The sequence below is a fragment of the Oncorhynchus mykiss genome, chromosome 11, assembly GCF_013265735.2.
Source record: "Oncorhynchus mykiss isolate Arlee chromosome 11, USDA_OmykA_1.1, whole genome shotgun sequence".
Classification (NCBI taxonomy): Eukaryota; Metazoa; Chordata; class Actinopteri; order Salmoniformes; family Salmonidae; genus Oncorhynchus; species Oncorhynchus mykiss.
Window position 1 is genome coordinate 11069937 of NC_048575.1, and position 19908 is coordinate 11089844.

The 19908-nt window shown below is 44.2% G+C and overlaps 1 protein-coding gene across 3 annotated transcripts in view; it reads right to left on the reverse strand.

The window, feature by feature from the left end:
* The window catches only part of LOC110536548 (laminin subunit alpha-1), a 78177-nt gene that overhangs the window by 4967 nt on the left and 53302 nt on the right, over window positions 1–19908 (reverse strand). For all 3 annotated transcript variants that reach the window (XM_036934849.1, XM_036934851.1, XM_036934850.1), the window contains exons 28-52: window positions 18879–19135; window positions 18461–18550; window positions 18130–18323; window positions 15881–16023; window positions 15513–15723; window positions 15209–15365; window positions 14439–14649; window positions 14043–14159; window positions 13635–13798; window positions 13191–13329; window positions 12311–12413; window positions 10318–10434; window positions 9767–9949; window positions 8963–9117; window positions 8517–8660; window positions 7916–8197; window positions 7251–7526; window positions 6940–7084; window positions 6231–6372; window positions 5388–5502; window positions 3725–3892; window positions 3253–3404; window positions 2718–2897; window positions 2174–2363; window positions 1925–2031 (exon numbers count right to left, since the gene is read on the reverse strand). In XM_036934849.1, the coding sequence (XP_036790744.1) occupies window positions 1925–2031; window positions 2174–2363; window positions 2718–2897; window positions 3253–3404; window positions 3725–3892; window positions 5388–5502; window positions 6231–6372; window positions 6940–7084; window positions 7251–7526; window positions 7916–8197; window positions 8517–8660; window positions 8963–9117; window positions 9767–9949; window positions 10318–10434; window positions 12311–12413; window positions 13191–13329; window positions 13635–13798; window positions 14043–14159; window positions 14439–14649; window positions 15209–15365; window positions 15513–15723; window positions 15881–16023; window positions 18130–18323; window positions 18461–18550; window positions 18879–19135 (4142 nt within the window). The remainder of the gene's footprint in view (window positions 1–1924; window positions 2032–2173; window positions 2364–2717; window positions 2898–3252; window positions 3405–3724; window positions 3893–5387; window positions 5503–6230; window positions 6373–6939; window positions 7085–7250; window positions 7527–7915; window positions 8198–8516; window positions 8661–8962; window positions 9118–9766; window positions 9950–10317; window positions 10435–12310; window positions 12414–13190; window positions 13330–13634; window positions 13799–14042; window positions 14160–14438; window positions 14650–15208; window positions 15366–15512; window positions 15724–15880; window positions 16024–18129; window positions 18324–18460; window positions 18551–18878; window positions 19136–19908) is intronic.

The following is a 19908-nucleotide window of genomic DNA, read 5'->3' on the forward strand; positions in this document are numbered from 1 at the left end:
TTTGGGTCAAGAGTGTCCCCCCCTTTGAAGAGGGGGATAACCGCAGCTGCTTTCCAATCTTTGGGAATCTCAGACGACACGAAAGAGAGGTTGAACAGGCTAGTAATAGGGGTGGCAACAATTTCGGCAGATAATTTTAGAAAGAAAGGATCCAGATTGTCTAGCCCAGCTGATTTGTAGGGGTCCAGATTTTGCAGCTCTTTCAGAACATCAGCTGAACGGATTTGGGAGAAGGAGAAATGGGGAAGGCTTGGGCGAGTTGCTGTGGGGGGTGCAGTGCTGTTGACCGGGGTAGGAGTAGCCAGGTGGAAAGCATGGCCAGCCGTAGAAAAATGCTTATTGAAATTCTCAATTATAGTGGATTTATCAGTGGTGACAGTGTTTCCTATCTTCAGTGCAGTGGGCAGCTGGGAGGAGGTGTTCTTATTCTCCATGGACTTTACAGTGTCTATATAGGCAATGACGAAGTGGATATGACATTTGTATTGCTGTGACCATCTCATAATAATCCTAATCCTTGTTGAATAAATCCACCAACCAAAAACCTAGCCTGGTCCCAGATCTTTGCGTGCTGTATAGCACAGCATGTTTGGCATGACAATGACCATAGGAGTTGGCAACCGATCTGGGACCAGGCTATAGAAGGAGACAACAGATCTGGGACCAGGCTATAGAAGGAGACAACAGATCTGGGACCAGGCTATAGAAGGAGGCAACCGATCTGGGACCAGGCTATAGAAGAAGACAACAGATCTGGGACCAGGCTATAGAAGGAGACAACAGATCTGGGACCAGGCTATAGAAGGAGGCAACCGATCTGGGACCAGGCTATAGAAGAAGACAACAGATCTGGGACCAGGCTATAGACGGAGACAACAGATCTGGGACCAGGCAAACGACGGAGACAACAGATCTGGGACCAGGCTATAGACGGAGACAACAGATCTGGGACCAGGCAAACGACGGAGACAACAGATCTGGGACCAGGCTGTAGAAGGAGACAACAGATCTGGGCTTATTGAACTGTGCCTTCCTCTCAATTACACATAATGTAGGCTACAGTGGAACACTTGAAAAGACTTCAAGCTAAGTCAATGGGAATGTGTAACATTAGCCCTGCTCGTTTCCAAGCAGAGCCAGAGTGCCTCGTGAATTATAGATACTTACTGGGACAGCAATTAAAAAATTCCTATCTTTAATGAAGAGATACAATATGCACTCAGGCTCAGAGAAAAGGAATCGACGATTAAGGCCTTAAGAGTGCTTTTTGCTACGCACTATACTGAATCTTACCTTCCTACGCCACTTCAATGTACTGGAATGTTGGCTTGACCCTGTTTTACACATGTAGCTATGGGCCAACTGATATCAAGGCTAAAATGTAAAAAATGAGATACAACACTATGTAAGCCTATAGAACCATAGACGTGTGAATCTGTAATATGCCATATAGAATTATAGCATATAGAATATTGCATATAGAATTATAGCATATTTCATATAGAATATAGAATTATAGCATATAGAATATTGCATATAGAATTATAGCATATTGCATATAGAATTATAGCATATTGCATATAGAATTATAGCATATAGAATTATAGCATATAGAATATTGCATATAGAATTATAGCATATATAATATTGCATATAGAATTATAGCATATAGAATTATAGCATATAGAATATTGCATATAGAATTATAGCATATATAATATTGCATATAGAATTATACCATATAGAATATTGCATATAGAATTATAGCATATATAATATTGCATATATAATTATACCATATAGAATATTGCATATAGAATTGTGACAATCATTGAAATATCATATGTTCTGTTTGTGAAAAAGTAAGTTGTGAGATGTTGATAAAGGGAGACGGTAGTTGAATGAGCCAGGTCTTAGTACTGACCTCCTCCTCACTGTGTTGGGGTTGATGTTGAGGACCTTATGACTGTGTCTGGAGATGCCAAACTGATTGGCCTCTGGGAGGGATGTGCTGTTGTCCATCGATGCACACTGGAGAGAGACACAGAGTGACCAAAGAACAATGAAGGAAAAGTTGAGGAACTATCGATGACGACAGGGTGACCTGTTGGAAGGTGGAAGAGCTGCTGTTTATCCTAATAATAAGAGCTGTGTGTATTTTAGTGGGTGTTACCGTGAGCGTGCCGGGGGTGAGAGCGCTGAGCTGAGTGGGGGGTGGTGGAGGGGGTCTGGAAGGGTCCAGCGTGGGATCGGCCTCCAGGTCAGTGTCATCAGGTAGGAGGACCCTCTTAGGCCTCTCCTCCAATAGACAGCTGTCCATGTCCACGTTGTGGTACTTCACTGCAGCTGACAGGTCCAACAACCTATAGGGACACAGCACTGGTCAGAGCCTTGGGTTACTATGGATACCATCCATCTCCTGACAGTACCATGGCAATGACATCAAAGGTAGTAGCGAGATAAACACACCGAAGTTCCCTGTGGGAAAATCAAGTTGTTCTATCTACCTGCTATTGTATAACATATCTATCTCCAGAACATAATGACTCTAGTCACGCCACAACTACTCATGTGTCTTTCAAGTCAAAACACATAAGCAAACCACAACACCATTTAGCTAACATTGCCTTCAAATGGCATACACTTTGACAGGGCGTATGATTCTGATATAAATTGCACTAAACATGGTTTCATAGTGTATTGGGTGTGTGACTCACTTGGCATCCAGGGCCAGGTTCCTGATGCAGCCGTAGAAGGAGGAAGTGGTTCGTAGCAGTCCGACGCCCTCTTCTGGTGGGAGGCCACCCATGTACAGAGAGGAGAAGGTCAGAGAGGCCTTCTCCGAGGACAGGCGCACTGTCTCCTGGTGGTCCTCATCCACCAGTACCGTCATCGTCCTGGATAGACGAGACACACACAGAGAACTGTCAGTAATAACTCTGCAGTGCTATTCCCCTTGGAAAAGGCTTCCTGTATATTATTCCACACTGGAATATATGATTCTTGAAAAGGTACAATATGCAATATTTACTGCTGTTCAACGGTCATTTCAAAGTGACTGTAATCCCATGGCAGTTGATTGTTATATATCCACCCTTTTATCAACCATGTGTAGGCCTATGTATAACATCAGCATACAACGATCTGATGGAGGATCATTTCAAATGAATGTTATCATTTAGAACCATCCATCAGCATGAAATCATCATCTGTGTTACAGCTTAATCAGTCCCTCTTCCTGGTGCCACTCACTTCCTGTTCCTCTGTAGGATGACAGAGTGCTCCTGTCCGTCACTGAAGCTCCCAGAGCGTGATTTGACCACAACCTTGTGGACGCTCCCGCCCTCCACCATGTTGACGTGAACCTCCAAGTGCCCCGACACCAGCATGACCGCCAGGAAGGGCTGGTTGGAAACCCAGAGAAGGCTGTCAATATACACTCTAATCTTAAGTAATTTTCTTGGTTAGAGAACTCCAACTAAATCATGCTACAGTCACCATAAAGCTCTCTTTACTCCTGCTATGGTGAAAAACATGGGCATACACACCAGTGGAGGCTGGTAGGAGGAGCTATAAGAGGACTCTGGCTGCAATGGAATCAATGGAACGGTATCAATCACATCAAACATCTGGAAACCACGTTTGACTCTGTGCCATGTATTCCATTACAATGAGCCCGTCCTCCTATAGCTCCTTCCACCAGTCTCCACTGATACACACTTACCTGGCGTGCCTGTCTGCGTCTGCGGGTGCCTGCCTTGCTGAAGCCTGCCAGGATGATGCCAGTGTGGTTGCGGGTGGAGAAGGAGGCCAGCAGCTCCCCCTGGTAGCCAAGAGACATTGATGGCAGCTCCACATAGCCCTCTCTCAGTACAGACACACTGCGGATTGGCTGGAACACACACGTTTTTTTATTTTATTTAACTTTCTTATTTACAATGACGGCCTACCAAAGGCAAAAGGCCTCCTGTAGGGACGGGGGCCTGGGATTAAAAAATAAAAAAATAAATACAATATAAATATAGGACAGAACACACATCACAACAAGAGTGTCACGTTAGTTCCTTTTTTATGTCTCTGTTTTAGTTTGGTCAGGGTGTGAGTTGGGGTGGGCATTCTATGTTCTGTATTCTATGTTTGTATTTCTGTGTTTGGCCTGGTAGGGTTCCCAATCAGTGGCAGCTGTTTATCGTTGTCTCTGATTGAGAACCATACTTAGACAGCCTGTTTTCCCACTATGATTTGTGGGTAGTTGTTTTCTGTGTCTGTGTTTTCCATACGGAACTGTTTCGGTTTATATTTATTTATCTTGTTCTTTTGTTTTCTGTGTTCAGTTTAATAAATATATTATGGACACTTACCACGCTGCGCATTGGTCCGATATTTCATACTCCTCATCAGAGGAAGAAGAAAATCGTAACAAAGAGAGATGACACAACATAAAGACAGACCTAAGACAACAACATGACAAGGCAGCAACATATGACAACACAGCATAGTAGCAACACAAAATGGTAGCAGCACAAAAACATAGTACAAACATTATTGGGCAAAGTCAACAGCACAAAGGGCAAGAAGGTAGAGACAACAATACATCACACAAAGCAGCCACAACTGTCAGTAAGAGTGTCCATGATTTGAGTCTTTGAATGAAGAGATGGAGATAAAACTGTCCAGTTTGAGTGTTTGTTGCAGCTCGTTCCAGTCGCAAGCTGTAGCGAACTGAAAAGACGAGCGACCCAGGGATGTGTGTGCTTTGGGGACCTTTCACAGAATGTGACGGGTGTTGTATGTGGAGGATGAGGGCTATTGTAGGTATCTCAGATAGGGGGGAGTGAAGCCTACGAGTTTTATAAATAAGCATCAACCAGTGCGTCTTGCGACGGGTATACAGAGATGACCAGTTTACAGAGTGAGGCTGTTACTCATAGGGAATATGGGAAGGCTTTTTCTATTCTGTGCAACAATATGCCATCATCATGTACTGCTGGGCAACTTCCTCTTTACAAAAATCAACAGCAAAAATCAAATGCCACAACTGTCACTGTCACTATTCACTCTTCCCAATACCCCTGTCTACCTTTCATTTGTTTAGAGAGGATAAGGCCCATTAAGGAAGAAATATATAAATTAAGGTTCTTTACTTTCAGTTCTCTAGCCTCTAACACACAGCCTTTCTAGCCTCTAACACACAGCCATTGTTACCTCTAACACACAGCCATTGTTACCTCTAACACACAGCCTTTCTTACGTCTAACACACAGCCATTGTTACCTCTAACACACAGCCTTTCTTACCTCTAACACACAGCCTTTCTTACCTCTAACACAGCCTTTCTTACCTCTAACACACAGTCTTTCTTACCTCTAACACACAGTCTTTCTTACCTCTAACACACAGCCTTTCTTGACACCATAGGAGTCTCGGAGAAGGTCAAAGTTGGAGCGGGCGATCTCCATGTTTTTGATGCAGCCCACATAGGACCGTGCTACTACTTGTCTCCTGCAAAGATAATTCAATTCACAATTTACCTTATGTTAATTTACTTAATGTAGAAAAAAATTAAATACAACAACTCAAACACTAAGCTCAATATTGACATTATGCAGAAGACTAAAGGCATCCAAATACTAGCTTTGATCCTAGCAGATCTTGGCTAGGCAATGTGAACGTCTGTGCCTTGCAAACTCCCTTAAAAGCCGCAATATTACTGTTTGTCCTTCTTGACACGCCGTAGCAACAAGTACACTCCCTCAAAATAGTCTGAATTAATCTAAGATAACTCAAGAAATGTTTATTTCACTTTGACATTTTTGCCGAGGTCTTACATTCAACTAAGATGTCTGGTGCAGTATATCTCAAGTGAGAAAATGTGCATGAAAACTAGTCATTTGTCATTGAATGACAACATACACTTCATTGAAGAATCCTTACTGTTGACCAATCACTGACGAAGGGGCATAGACTTTGGCTACCGAACCTCAACAAGCCCCAAGAAAAAAATGTAGGTGCTCAAACAGCCGAAAAATCCCCTGCTGAATGCTACCCAACACCAAAATAAACAAAAACGTCAATACATTTTATGATAATATGCAAACTGTTTAGACTGAGAAGCATACAGTAACCTTAAGAAGCTACACCAAAAATATATTAATCACAGCAACACAATTGCATATCAACTAGGAGTATTTAGCAGGTAGGTGAAGTATGCGCCAAAGTACTTCCAGTACCTGATAGGTCGAGACATGGGCAGTCCCCCGATGTAGATTGGGTCCAGGTCGGAGCGGTTGAGATCAGAGGCGGACCCAGGAGACTCTGCCTCTATAATCTCTTTGTCTGATGAGTTGTCTGCAGCCATCACAGATATATAAGCTGGGAGGATGGAAAGAAATACAACAGTTTACTTTACATCAGACCTGGTTTCAAATACATGTATATTTAAGTATCTGCTTATTTAAAATACTTTTTTCTGTGTATTTGAGTATTTTCAAATACACAGCCGTGCCTGAAACATGTGCTTTTATTTGAGTATTTGAATCGTTATTTGTAAAAACAAAATAGTGTATTTTCAAATAATTATTTCAAATACTATTTTCAAATACCTGGGTTAAATGGATGGGAGTGTGTTTGAGTCAGTGTATTTGAGTATTTTCAAATACTTTCCACGTGTATTTCCTACTTGTCTTTTCAAATAAAAGATATCTGAATACTTACTTTGAATGTATGTGAAAGTAATTTAGATATTTTAAATAGTATTTGAACCCAGGTCTGGTTACATACATACTATAGGCATTTCTCCAGGACAACCACTACAAAATAATAGGGATATACACAGTCTCAATAAAGCTCCAGGGGAAAAAAGCTGACTGTGACCCAGAAAATTGTGGTTGCCCGACTATACCCTATATAACTCTTAGCCTATAACCTATGAACTATGACCTTTGCGTTTGTTCCTCTGCAGGGTGATCTTGTACCAGCTGCCAGTGTTATAGGCTTTGTTGGAGGAGAGGGTCAGAGGACCAGAGCCAAGTTCAAAGGTTAGATGCACTTGGCCCTCCACCAGCTCAATGGACAGGAAGTCCCTCTGAAATAACAAGTAAATACATCAGTCAATCTTTATAGTCCCCAGAAGGTCATTTGACTTGCCACAGCAGAGGACGATAGCTTTCCACTACAGTATGTACATCTAGAAAACAAATACAGACTGTTCAGTGTGGTTTTAGTGTGTGTGTGGGCAGCAGGGGGCGTACCGTGGCATTGGAGGCCAGGTAGAGCAGCAGGCCGTTGGGGGAGAGGGTCTTGAACAGCATGACGATGGAGGTGGAGGTGGAGCGGAGGGGTTTCTCTACAACCGAGTAGCCACTGCCATCAAAGTGGAAGGACGTCTCCTCCGTCTGCGGACTCATGAAGCAGCCGCGACACTGGCCCTCCCTCTCGGCGTAGTTCCACAGCCCGATGTTCTTCTCGTTGAGCGACGCCTCCCCCATACAGCCCTTGAACTGGGTCATCTTCACTGCGGAGGACTTCTGTGTAAAAGAGATTGAATAAATGGTTTCAGATTATCTCAGTGCTTTGCATGTCCTTTGTAATTTTGTGTCAAGCGACTTGAATGTTTTTTAAAAGTTTTATTGGGGGAGAATACAGAATGATACGCGTTGTTGACGTAACCATAGGTGTGGGAAGATGTTTTGGGGGTGAGGGTGCAGCGATTCTTTCGCCAATGGTGTAAGGGTGCTGAGAATGTTTTGTCGAGGGGGCTATACCGGTCCACTAATACAAGGACTAGAACATCTTTTTTATAGTGATTTGTGGTTATGGATGTAACTTGAATTGAACCAGTTCAAGCTCTCAAGGACCCAAGGTGGTGGCTGGAACCGTGTCTGAGTGAAAATGACCCAGCCAGGTGTGACTGTACCTTGATCTGGCGTCCCAGGCCACCAACAAATATGAGGGTAAACTTGTTGACATCCAGGATCGTAGCAGAGCGTGGTGAGGTGGTCTTGACCGCGGGCAGGGGGTCTGACTCCAGCTGGTGGACTGACAGCGTGCCGTGCTTCCCAAAGCGTGTGGCGTTGATGCGATGCCACTTATTGTTGTTGATCTGGATGTCGGGGTACTCCAGTTTGGCGTGGCCTGAACCCGCATCCCACAAGAACCCCACCTTGCCACGATGCATCTCCACTGCCATGAAGTCCACCTGATATACAGCACCAGTCAAACGTTGGGACAAACCTAATCATTCAAAGGTTTTTCTTTATTTGTACTATTTTCTACATTGTAGAATAATAGCGAAGATATCAAAACTATGAAATAACACGTATGGATCATGTAGTAACCAAAAAGTGTTACTTTACACATGTAGTTATAGCAGTAACATTGACATACATTATAAAGGGTTTATGAAGGGTAGTTTATAGATTATTTATAACTCTCTGGTTGAATGTAGATTATATAGACTGTAGTTTAAAACAGACTTATGGGTAATCATTACGAGGTACTTTCGGTGGGGGACTCACGCTGGAGCTGCTGCCCATATAGAAGAGCAGGTTGTCAGGCTCGCTGGTCTTGACGGTCATAGTTAGAGTGTTGAAGTTACTGGAGGACATCTCAGGCTTGTAGGCCCTCACACAGTCTTTGTCTGCCAGCACTGACACCTTGATCTGTATCGGCGAGAAAAGGACAATATCAGTATGTCAGTTGAGGACAGAGTGTGTTGGTCCATGTGCAGCAGGGTTCCCAAATGGCGGCCCGCGGGATGGTGGTTCTATTTGGCCACCCCAAGTTTTCGGAGTAAAAATCAAATAGTTGGACACCAGGAAATCTGAGACACGTGATTGTAATTTTGTAAATCTGAGACATTCAAATGTATGCAAGACCCGCTCCTCTAGTTGATGATCCCTGGTGTACAGTGTGTGCGTGTGTGTTTTGAGTCTGTGTGTGTAGTCCAGCAGCAGTGACGAACCGAGGCAGCCTGTTTGCGGGCCTGGTTGATCATCTCTCTGATCTCAGACAGGTTTCTGCTCAGGTTTTCCCGCAGGGTCTTCAGGGGTTTAAGACGGTCATACAGCCTCTCGGTACGACTCTCTGCCTCATTCAGCTTAGACTCAGCAGTCCTGGCTAAGAGGGACAACAGATAGGACAGGTTAGTAATGCTAATGTCATCTTACTCATCTATGTCAGTCACATAATATGTCTAGAAATGAGCCTGTAATTGATATGTCACGATAACATGGTAATAACATTTGACTAACATTAAACAGGTATTTGGGACACTACTTGGCTTCTAATGTGGTGTGGTTGAAAGCTGGAGTCCTTAGATGCTACATACATTTGTGGACTTATAAATGAATGATTATATACCATTGCATCTTGAAGAATATAACTTGTAAATGCCTCCTGAGCATAGTTCAACTGTCACACCCCATCAAGTCGCTAACTATCAGCTTGTTTTACTCCAATGTTTGTAAAACAACATTTATAAATGTAAACAAACACTGTACATCATGGATGGTCAGTCCTTGCATCCATAGCTCTGTCTATGAATTTGTCCTGTGGTTACCTTTCTCAAGCCTCCTCCTTCAGATTTTTACCAAAATAGAGGCAAGGTTTTTGCTTTGTTATTGTTTCAACTCCGGATTCTAGATTTATTGTGGAAAGGGTGGAAGCAAAGGTGAAAAACACTGTAGAACACACTGGCATGACAAAGCTGCTAGCTATAATCTAGCTAGAACCATATTTGGTTGTCAGAAGTATATGTTAGCCCCACCGGTTGAGTGTGAGTCAGAGAACAGCTGGTTTGTGTTGGAGACGCTGATTTTGGCCTGGGCCACTGCCTTGCTGGACTCCTCCAGTCTGACCCTGAGCTCCTCCAGGTACTCCAGTGCCCTCTGCAGGGAGGAGTTGGCCATGGCAGCCTGCTCTTTGGCCTCCAGCACCTGCTCACTGGTGCCTACAGGGGGCAGCACAGTCAATGTGAGTGATGTACTGAGGTACCACATTTCATGCTGTTCTCTGTTTTCCCACTGTTTAGGGTGTCTTTGAGTCTGTGATGAAGTGTTCAATATATGACTTATGTGATAATCATTAGTTGATATCTACTATTTTCATCCAGTGTTTGAGACATTTTTCAAGTGAGAAAAAGCAGCTCAGAAAGTTGTAAAGTACAACATTGTGTTATTGTTGGTTTTAATGACTTAATGACTTGTTGTTTTTATGACTTAACACAGGGAAGAGATCAGGAAAGTACTAGAGTGTGATGTAGGAGAAATGACACATAAAAGGACAATTATTAGGGCATAATTTGGCAGCACCACTCACCGTTGGGCAGGCTATGGAGCAGGAAGGCTGGCTGTGGGATCCGTCTGCTGGTGTTATGAAGGTTATTTATCAACAAGGCCATTCTGTCTGTCACATCACTGATGTTAGCGAGGAGACCTAGGAGAGACAGAGACATGTCACGTTTACTACAATGCAGTGCATTCGGAAAATATTTAAACCCCTTAACCCTTTCCACATTTTGTTACGTTACATCCTTATTCTAAAATTTAAAAAAATTAAAGTCATCAATCTACACACAATACACCATAATAACAACGAGAAAACAGGTTTTTCTAAATGTTTACAAATGTATACAAATTTAAAATAGATAAAAACAATAAATATTTAGCCCCAATGCTATGAGACTCGAAATTTAGCTCAGTTGCATCCTGTTTCCATTGATTGCCCTCGAAATGTTTCAACAACTTGATCGGAGTCCACCTGTGGTATATTCAATTGATTGGACATGATTTGGAAAGGCACACACTTGTCTATATAAGGTCTCACAGTTGACAGTGCATGTCAGAGCAAAAACCAAGCCATGAGGTCGAAGTAATTGTCCATAGCTTTAAAGGTCCCCAAGAACACAGTGGGCTCCATCATTCTTAAATGGAAGAAGTTTGGAACCACCAAGACTCTTCCGAGAGCTGTCCACCCTGCCAAACTGAGCAATCGGGGAAGAAGTGCATTAGTCAGGGAGGTGACTAAGATCCTGATGGTCACTCTGACAGAGCTCCAGAGTTCCTCTGTGGAGATGGGAGAACCTTCCAGAAGGACAACCATCACTGCAGCACTCCACCAATCAGGACTTTATGGCAAAGTTGCCAGACAGAAGACACTCCTCAGTAAAAGGTACATGACAGCCAGCTTGGAGTTTGACAAAAGGCACCTAAAGGACTCTCAGACTATGAGAAATAAGATTCTCTGGTCTAGTGAAACCAAGATTCAACTCTTTAACCTGAATGCCAAGCATCACGTCTGGAGGAAACCTGGCACCATCCCTACGGTGAAGCATGGTGGTGGTGGCATCATGTAGTGGTGATGTTTTTTCAGCGGCAGGGAGACTAGTCAGGATTGAGGCAAAGATGAACGGAGTAAAGTATAGAGAGATCCTTGATGAAAACCTGCTCCAGAGCAGTGCTCAGGACCTCAGACTGGGGCGAAGGTTCCTCTTCCAACAGGACAATGATGCAAAACTTTCTAAAAAACAGTTTTTGCTCCGTTATTATGGGGTATTCTGTGTAGATGGATGAGGGGAAAAAACTATTGAACCCATTTTAGAATAAGGCTAAAATGTGACAAAATGTGGATAAAGTCAAGGGGTCTGAATACTTTCCGAATCCACTTTAGTGTGTGTGTGTGTGTTTGTGTGGATGTGTTTAACTATACTTGTGTTGACCAGAAGTCCCCACAAGAATAGCAAACAAACAAAAATTTGACCAACTGAGAACATTTTGTTAGTCCCCACAAGGTCAAATGCTATTTCTAGGGGGTTTAGGGTTAAGGTTAGCATTAGTGTTATGGTTAGAATTACATTAAGGGTTAGGAGCTAGGGTTAGTAAGGTTAGCATTAGTGTTAAGGTTAGAATTACATTAAGGGTTAGGAGCTAGGGTTAGTTTTAGGGTTAGGAGCTAGGGTTAGTTTTAGGGTTAGGAGCTAGGGTTAGGGTTAGGGTACGGGTTAGGTTTAGAGTTAAGGTTAGGTTTTCGGGTTAGTGTAAGGGTACGGGTTAAGTTTAGAGTTAGGGTTAAGGTTAGGTTTTCGGGTTAGGGTACGGGTTAGGTTTAGAGTTAGGGTTAAGGTTAGGTTTAGAGTTAGGGTTAGGTTTTCGGGTTAGGGTAAGGGTACGGGTTAGGTTTAGGGGTTAGAGAAAATAGGATTTTGAATGGCACTGAATGGGTTAGTTGGGTACAAGACGAATGGGTAGACTGTGTGTGTGTGTGTTTGTGTGTGTGTGTGTGTGTGTGTGTGTGTGTGCGTCCTCCAACTCACCCCCAGTGCTGTTGTTCAGGGCCAGACACTCAGCCAGTATCTTAGCACTACACTGCACAGCCTCAGATCCCAGATCAGTAAGTGACACCTCTTGCTGGGCCGTCTACAGTCAACACACACACACACACACACACACACAGAAAGACAGTTATTTACGGCACTACTCGTTTTCAGGTTTCTGACCCACAGCACACTGCATATCCAGTGTATTAAAAAAAATGGCCAAAGATTCCAGTCTCCCAAGTCATAGACGGTTCTCTGTGCTACCGCACGGCAAGCGGTACCGGAGCGCCGAGTCTAGGACCAAAAGGCTCCTTAACAACTTCTACCCCCAACCCATAAGACTCCTGAACAATTAATCAAATGGCCACCGGACTATTTACATTGACCCTCCCCCCATTTATTTTTTACACTGCAGCTACTCCCTGTTTTATTATCTATGCATAGTCACTTCACCCTACCTATATATACAAATTATCTCAACTAACCCTGACCCCCGCACATTGACTTGGTATTGGTACCCCCTGTATATAGCCTCGTTATTGTTATCTTATTGTGTTACTTTTTATAATTCTTTACTTTAATTTATTTGGTAAATATGTTCTTAACTCTTTCTTGAACTGCATTGTTGGTTAAGGGTTTGTAAGTCAGCATTTCACGGTAAGGTCTACACCTGTTGTATTTGGCACATCAAAGTTTCATTTGATTTGAGTTGAGAAGTTCTCTAGCCTGGTCCCAGATCTGTTTGTGCTGTCTTTCCAACTCTTATGGTGTTCGGCCATAGGAGTTGACAGGACAGCCCAGACAGATCTGGGACCAGTCTAGTTATTCCATGATCTGATATTAATAGTGAAGGGACACTAAATGAGCGGCGACTCACCATGTTGAGGGCCATAGCAGCAGTCAGGATGGCTCGGTTAGCCATCTCCTCTGCAGGCTGGATGTTAACTCTGATGTTAGAGTTGGCATGCGCAGCACTGGTGGCTTTCAGAGTGGTATTCATCACCTCCGCTAGAGAACTACATACAGGAAGACAAGGTGAGGCTGATGTACTACATATAGATATTTAGTCCTATTTCAAGCGCCTAATGTTTGTGATGACGAGGGATTTTGAAATACCCATAAAACCCCTTTGAAATGGTACATATGTAGAAGTTTACACACACACACACACACACACACACACACACACACACACACACACACACACACACACACACACACACACACACACACACACACACACACACACACACACACACACCAGCCCACCCGCCGGCACACACACACACACACACCAGCTCGCCGGCACACACACACACACCTCTGCAGAGCCTGGGCCTTCATGCTCAGTTCTTGGGCGTGGTCCTCAGCCTTGTAGACCAGCTCCAGAGCCTCTTGCTTCCTCAGCTCCATCACCAGAGCATCCACATGCTTCCTCAACATGGGGTTCCACTGCTCCAGCTGTTCCTTGGCCCCCTCCAGTTGCTTTACAAGTCGCATATAACCAAAATAAACAGTTAGAATGGACTCTGTTGCCTAAACTACATGTACCCAAATTATTTATATATATTTTTACACTGGCCAGGTTTCCTAAAAAATTTGTACAATCGCTACTGACCTCTACTGACCTTGAAATATAACGTTTAAATCAACTAATAAAAGTTATTGACGCACAACACATGTATTTGACATGGATATGGTGGTAATATGGCGTTATGGTGTGACTTACAGAGGTGACGTTGCTCATGTCCTCTGCCAGATTGACAGCATCAGCCAGGATGTCCTGAGTCTCCTCCAGTTGTGTTTCTGCCGTCTGGTTCAGCCGGCTCACATTTTGCCTCAGACCCTACACACGCACACACACACACACACACACACACACACACACACACACACACACACACAGTCTAAATACTTCTACTGAAAAACTGTATAGCCCCTATATAACTAAGTTGTTTGAAAATGAGTGAAATTCTAAATAAATTAACTTCACCAACCTACATTTGACATTTATATGCTTATATGTGACTAAAAATGACCAGATATAATTTGGCCTTTCTGCACGTCAACAGTAATGACAAACTGTACTACATGTAAAGTACTTGAGTAATGTGAGTGTCCTGACCTGGTACTGTGGCAGATTGGTGTTGATGCTGCCAAGCAGGGTGTGTGTGTGGTTGTTGTTCTCCCTGGCAGTGTTCAGAAGGGCCTGGGCGTCCACTAGCTGCTGTTGTTGTTGGGTCAGACTGCTGGAGATGTTGAGGGTCTGGGACTCTATCACTCCCTGGGGCTCCTGGAGGTGCTTCTGCACCCTCTGGAGGAGAGCCTCGGCAGCCCTGCAGTTCACATAACACACAGGAGGGTTACAATACAGTACACTACAGTCACCTCAACTATAGTACACACATAACACACAGGAGGGTTATAATACAGTACACTACAGTCACTTCAACTATAGTACACACATAACACACAGGAGGGTTAGAATCACTTCAACTATAGTACACATAACACACAGGAGGGTTACAATACAGTACACTACAGTCACTTCAACTATAGTACACACATAACACACAGGAGGGTTATAATACAGTACACTACAGTCACTTCAACTATAGTACACACATAACACAGGAGGGTTAGTCAGCAATACACATTCATGTACTATAGTCTAGTAACTACACTCTAATACAACTTGACTACACCAATAGAGCCCAGAGCAGTGTTCCAGTACACTCAATCACTGTAGTATAACAGGGAACAGTGTTACTTAGACCCTACAGAGCTTTTCTAGTTAAGTGGTATTAACAGTTGACTTCTGAGTGCAGAGAGCTGGTGGTTGTATGGGACTGAATCCAGAAAGGGTAGACTACTTAAAATATACGGCTAACCAACCAGAGTTCTGTAGAGACGCTGGCGTTGGCCTGGGCTAAGTCGACCACTCTGATTGTTTCCAACATGGCCGCCACCTGCTTCATTAGCCGTCTGCTCTTAGCCTCGTTCATCTCCACGTTGTCTGTCCTGTTCAGACGGCCAGCTTGCTCCGCCAGGGCTGAGCCAATCACAGAGAGGGAAGGGCTTACAGGTTAACAGCCTTTGTAAACATAAATTAAAACAGTAGGCAGCATCAACAAGGATCATTTTTGACCCCATTAGCAATGGAACCCTTTTCATATAGCATGATGTCCTGTGGCAGCACCTTGTATAGCAGTCTGAATGGTGTTGATGTACTCCAGAAGCTTGGCCCCCTGGGTAACGCTGTTCTCTGTGGACCGGGCCACTTCCTCTCCATCAGCAGACACACCCATAGCCTTCTGTAGCAGTCCGTCTATGTCCTGGGTGAGGTTTGTCATGTCCTCCTCATCCCTGGTCAGGTGATAGTCTGGGCTCCTATACGAAGACATCAGAATCTAGGAGAGAAATGACGACATAAGTGTTTTACAACAGTCTTTCTCTCACTGAATGTGTACTGAGTACTTCTTAACTTAAGACAAGGCAGGAGACGGGATTCAAAAGATGATTTCAAAACCTACTGGACAGAGAGGTATAATATGACTCCTCTTTTACCTTGACCTCTTGTGTGTCGTTCTCCAAGTTGACCAGTGTGCTGTAGGGTGACAGGATGACCCCGGTCAGGTTGACAGACAGGAAGGAGCACTCTACTGCATCCAGGTCATCCAGCAGCACCCTGGTACACTCATCATCACACACTGAGGGGAGGGGGGGAGCAAGGACATATTGTAAAGTTGCAGTTACTTGTGCGTGTGTGTGTGTGCGCGCGCGCGCGTGTTTGTGTGTGTGTGTGTGTGTGTGTGTGTGTGTGTGTGTGTGTGTGTGTACAGTGCATTAAAAAATGATTCAGACCCCTTGACATCTTGACATTTTCTACATTTTGCTATGTTACAGTCTTATTCTAAAATGGATGAAACAGTTTTTTTCCCCCCTCATCAATCTACACAGAATAGCCCATAATGACAAAGCAAAAACACGTTTTTAGATTTGTTTTCAAATGTATTCAAAAATAAATATCACATTTACATCAGTATTTAGACCCTTTACTCAGTACTTTGTTGAAGCACCTTTGGCAGTGATTACAGCCTAGAGTCTTCTTGGGTATGATGCTACAAGCTTGGCACACCTGTATTTGGGGAGTTTCTCCCATTCTTCTCTGCAGATTGTCTCAAGCTCTGTCAGGTTGGATGGGGAGTGTTGCTGCACAGCTATTTTCAGGTCTCTCTAGAGATGTATGATCGGGTTCAAGTCCGGGCTCTGGCTAGGCCACTCATAGACAGGCCACTCGAAGCCACTCCTGCGTTGAATGGTCGTTGTCTTGATGGAACGTGAACATTCACCCCAGTCTTAGGTTTTCATCAAGGATCTCGCTGTACTTTGCTCCGTTCAGCTTTCCCTCAATACTGACTAGTCTCCCAGTCCCAGCCGCTGAAAACCAACCCCTTAGCATGATGCTGCCACCACCATGCTTCATCGTAGGGATGGTGCCAGGTTTCCTCCAGACGTAATGCCTGGCATTCAGGCCAAAGAGTTCAATCTTGGTTTCATCAGACCAGAGAATCTTGTTTCTCATGGTCAGAGTATTTTAGGTGCCTTTTGGCAAACTCCAAGCGGGCTGTCATGTGCCTTTTACTGAGGAGCGGCTTCTGTCTGGCCACTCTACCATAAAGGCCCGAATGGTGGAGTGCTGCATAGAAGGTTGTCCTTCTGGAAGGTTCTCCCAACTCCACAGAGGAACTCTGGAGCTCTGTCAGAGCGACCATCAGGTTTTTAGTCACCTCCCTGACCATGGACCTTCTTCCCCGATTGCTCAGTTTGGCCGAGTGGCCAGCTCTAGGAAGAGTCTTGGTGGTTCCAAATTATTCTATTTAAGAATAATGGAGGCCAGTCTGCTCTTGGGGACCTTCAATGCTGCAGAAATGTTTTGGTACCCTACCCCAGACCTGTGCCTTAACACAATCCTGTCTTGGAGCTCTACGGACAGTTCCTTCAACCTCATGGCTTGGTTTTTGCTCTGACATGCACTCTCAACTGTGGGACCTTCTATAGACAGGTGTGTGCCTTTCCAAATCATGTCCATTCAATTGAATTTACCACAGGTGGACTCCAATCAAGTTGTAGATAAATCTCAAGGATGATCAATGTGTTAGGTTCTGTTATTAGAGTAGGAACTCAACTGACAATGTGAAAGCTTAAACCAAGTTTATTCTTCCCAGAGGGTCAATACAGCCGCATTAGACAAAGACATGTTCCACCCGTGGTAGTATACATACCCCACATTGGGTGGAGTCTCCTCCTCATCGCTAAACAGTGCATCATTATTGCTAGGCAGGGAGCTGAGTGATATGAGCCTTAAACGGTTCCTCCCCTTGTCAGTACTGCCACATGTGACCGTGTTCCCTGCACTCAGCCCCTCCCCAGCTTCATTATGGCAGCCCTCATGTCTCTTTATAACTAATGATTAATAATAGTTCAAGCTCAGAAACCAAACCTATCAAATGGAAACAGGATGCACCTGAGCTCAATTTCGAGTCTTCTAGGAAAGGGTCTGAATACTTATAAGGTTGTTTTATTTTTTTATACATTTCTAAAAACCTGTTTTTGCTTAGACATTATGGGGTATTGTGTGTAGATTGATGAGGAAATGTATTTAATTTAAACATTTAATTTAAACATTTATTTCATCCATTTTAGAATATGGCTGTAAGGTAAGAAATGTGGAAAAGGGGGAAGGGTCTGTATATCTTCCGAATGCACTGTCTGTCTGTCCAAGCCCTGCACAAATCAAAGAGTAGGATACTCACAGACACACTGGTCCCCGTCCAGGACGTGTCTCGCCTCGCACTGGTCACACAGGCGTCCCCTGACCCCGGCTTTACATTCACACTGGCCCGTCAGAGAGTCACACGCTGGATGGAGAGAACCTGCAGTACTACACAGACACTCTTCACACTTCCCTCCTGGACCAGACGGGTTCCCATAGTAACCCACTGAACACCTGAGAGAGGGGGAGAGAGAGAGAGAAAGAAATAAACACATAGAGAGAGAATAAAATGGTTGTCTTAAGAGTTGTATTGATGGTATGTAATGACACACTTGACATCCAACAGGCGACACTGTAGTACTCTCTCTTACCTCTCACAGTAGCGCCCCTCATAGCCGGGCTTGCAGGCGTTGCAGCGGAAGTCTCCCACCACTCCCTCTAGAGCACAGGTAGGACTGAAGCTGACACACAACAATACACCCACTATGTCAGACAGTGTTATACAGACTACAATATCTCCTCACTGCCCCCTGCTGGCTAAGACCTCTATTATCAGAGGACACTCACTGAATCCTGCTTGAACTCTACTGTAGACCAAATTAGCTTCAGCATTCTAAGGAAAACACATTTACTTATGAGATTTGATATGTGCTCTTTACAATAGTGTGTAATCAATATGTGTGTATCAATCTCTTTAAAATACACTCTATGTGTGGAATGAGACATTTAAACTCAAGAACACCTCACTTATCAGAACAGGTGTGGCTGAGAGGAGAGTGAGACAGGTACCTGTTCTCTTTGAGGGGGCAGGCACACAGCGAGCAGTCCCTGACTGAGCCTTTCACGTCGCCATAGTACCCCGAGGAACACACGCTACAGTGCTCCCCTGCTGTGTTGTGTTGGCAGCCCAGACATTCTCCTGTGTCCAGGTCACAGGCCTGGCTGTGGTTGTTACAACGGCAGGGCACGCAGGGCTGGATCAGGGGTCTCTTCCCCCGCTTGTTCAGCTCAGTCACTGGTTGGCGGTAGTAGCCCGGGGCACACTCCTACACACAACACAAGTTAGCAGCAATGGACAACACCACAATACAGAACATACACTACATGGCCAAAAGTATGTGGATACCTGCTTGTCGAACATCTTATTCCAAAATCATGGGCATTAATAGGGAGTTGGGATCTCCCTTTGCTGCTCTAACAGCCTACACTCTTCTGGGAAGCCTTTCCACTAGATGTTGGAACATTGCTGCGTGGACTTGTTTCCATTCAGCCACAAGAGCATTAGTGAGGTAGGCCTGGCTAGCCTTTCAATTAATCCCAAAGGTGTTCGATGGGGTTAAGGTCAGGACCTCGCTTTGTGCATGGGGTATTGTCATGTTGAAACTGTTGCCACAAAGTTGGAAAAACATAATAGTCTAGATTGTCATTGGATGCTGTAGCATTAAGATTTCCCTTCACTGGAACTAAGGGGCCTAGCCCAAACCATGTAAAACAGCCCCATACCATTATACCACCTCCACCAAACTTTACAGTTGGCACTATGCATTGGGGCAGGTAGAGTTCTTCTGGCATCCACCAAACCCAGATTCGTCCGTCGGACTGCCAGATGGTGAGCGTGATTCATCACTCCAGAAAACATGTTTCCACTGCTCCAGAGTTCAATGGCGGCCAGCTTTACACCACTCCAGCCAACACTTGGCATTGCGCATGGTAATCTTATGCTTGTGTGTGGCTGCTCAGCCATGGAAACCTGTTTCATGAAGTTCCCCCCAAAAAAGTTATTGTGCTGATGTTGCTTCCAGAGGCAATGTTGAAGTCA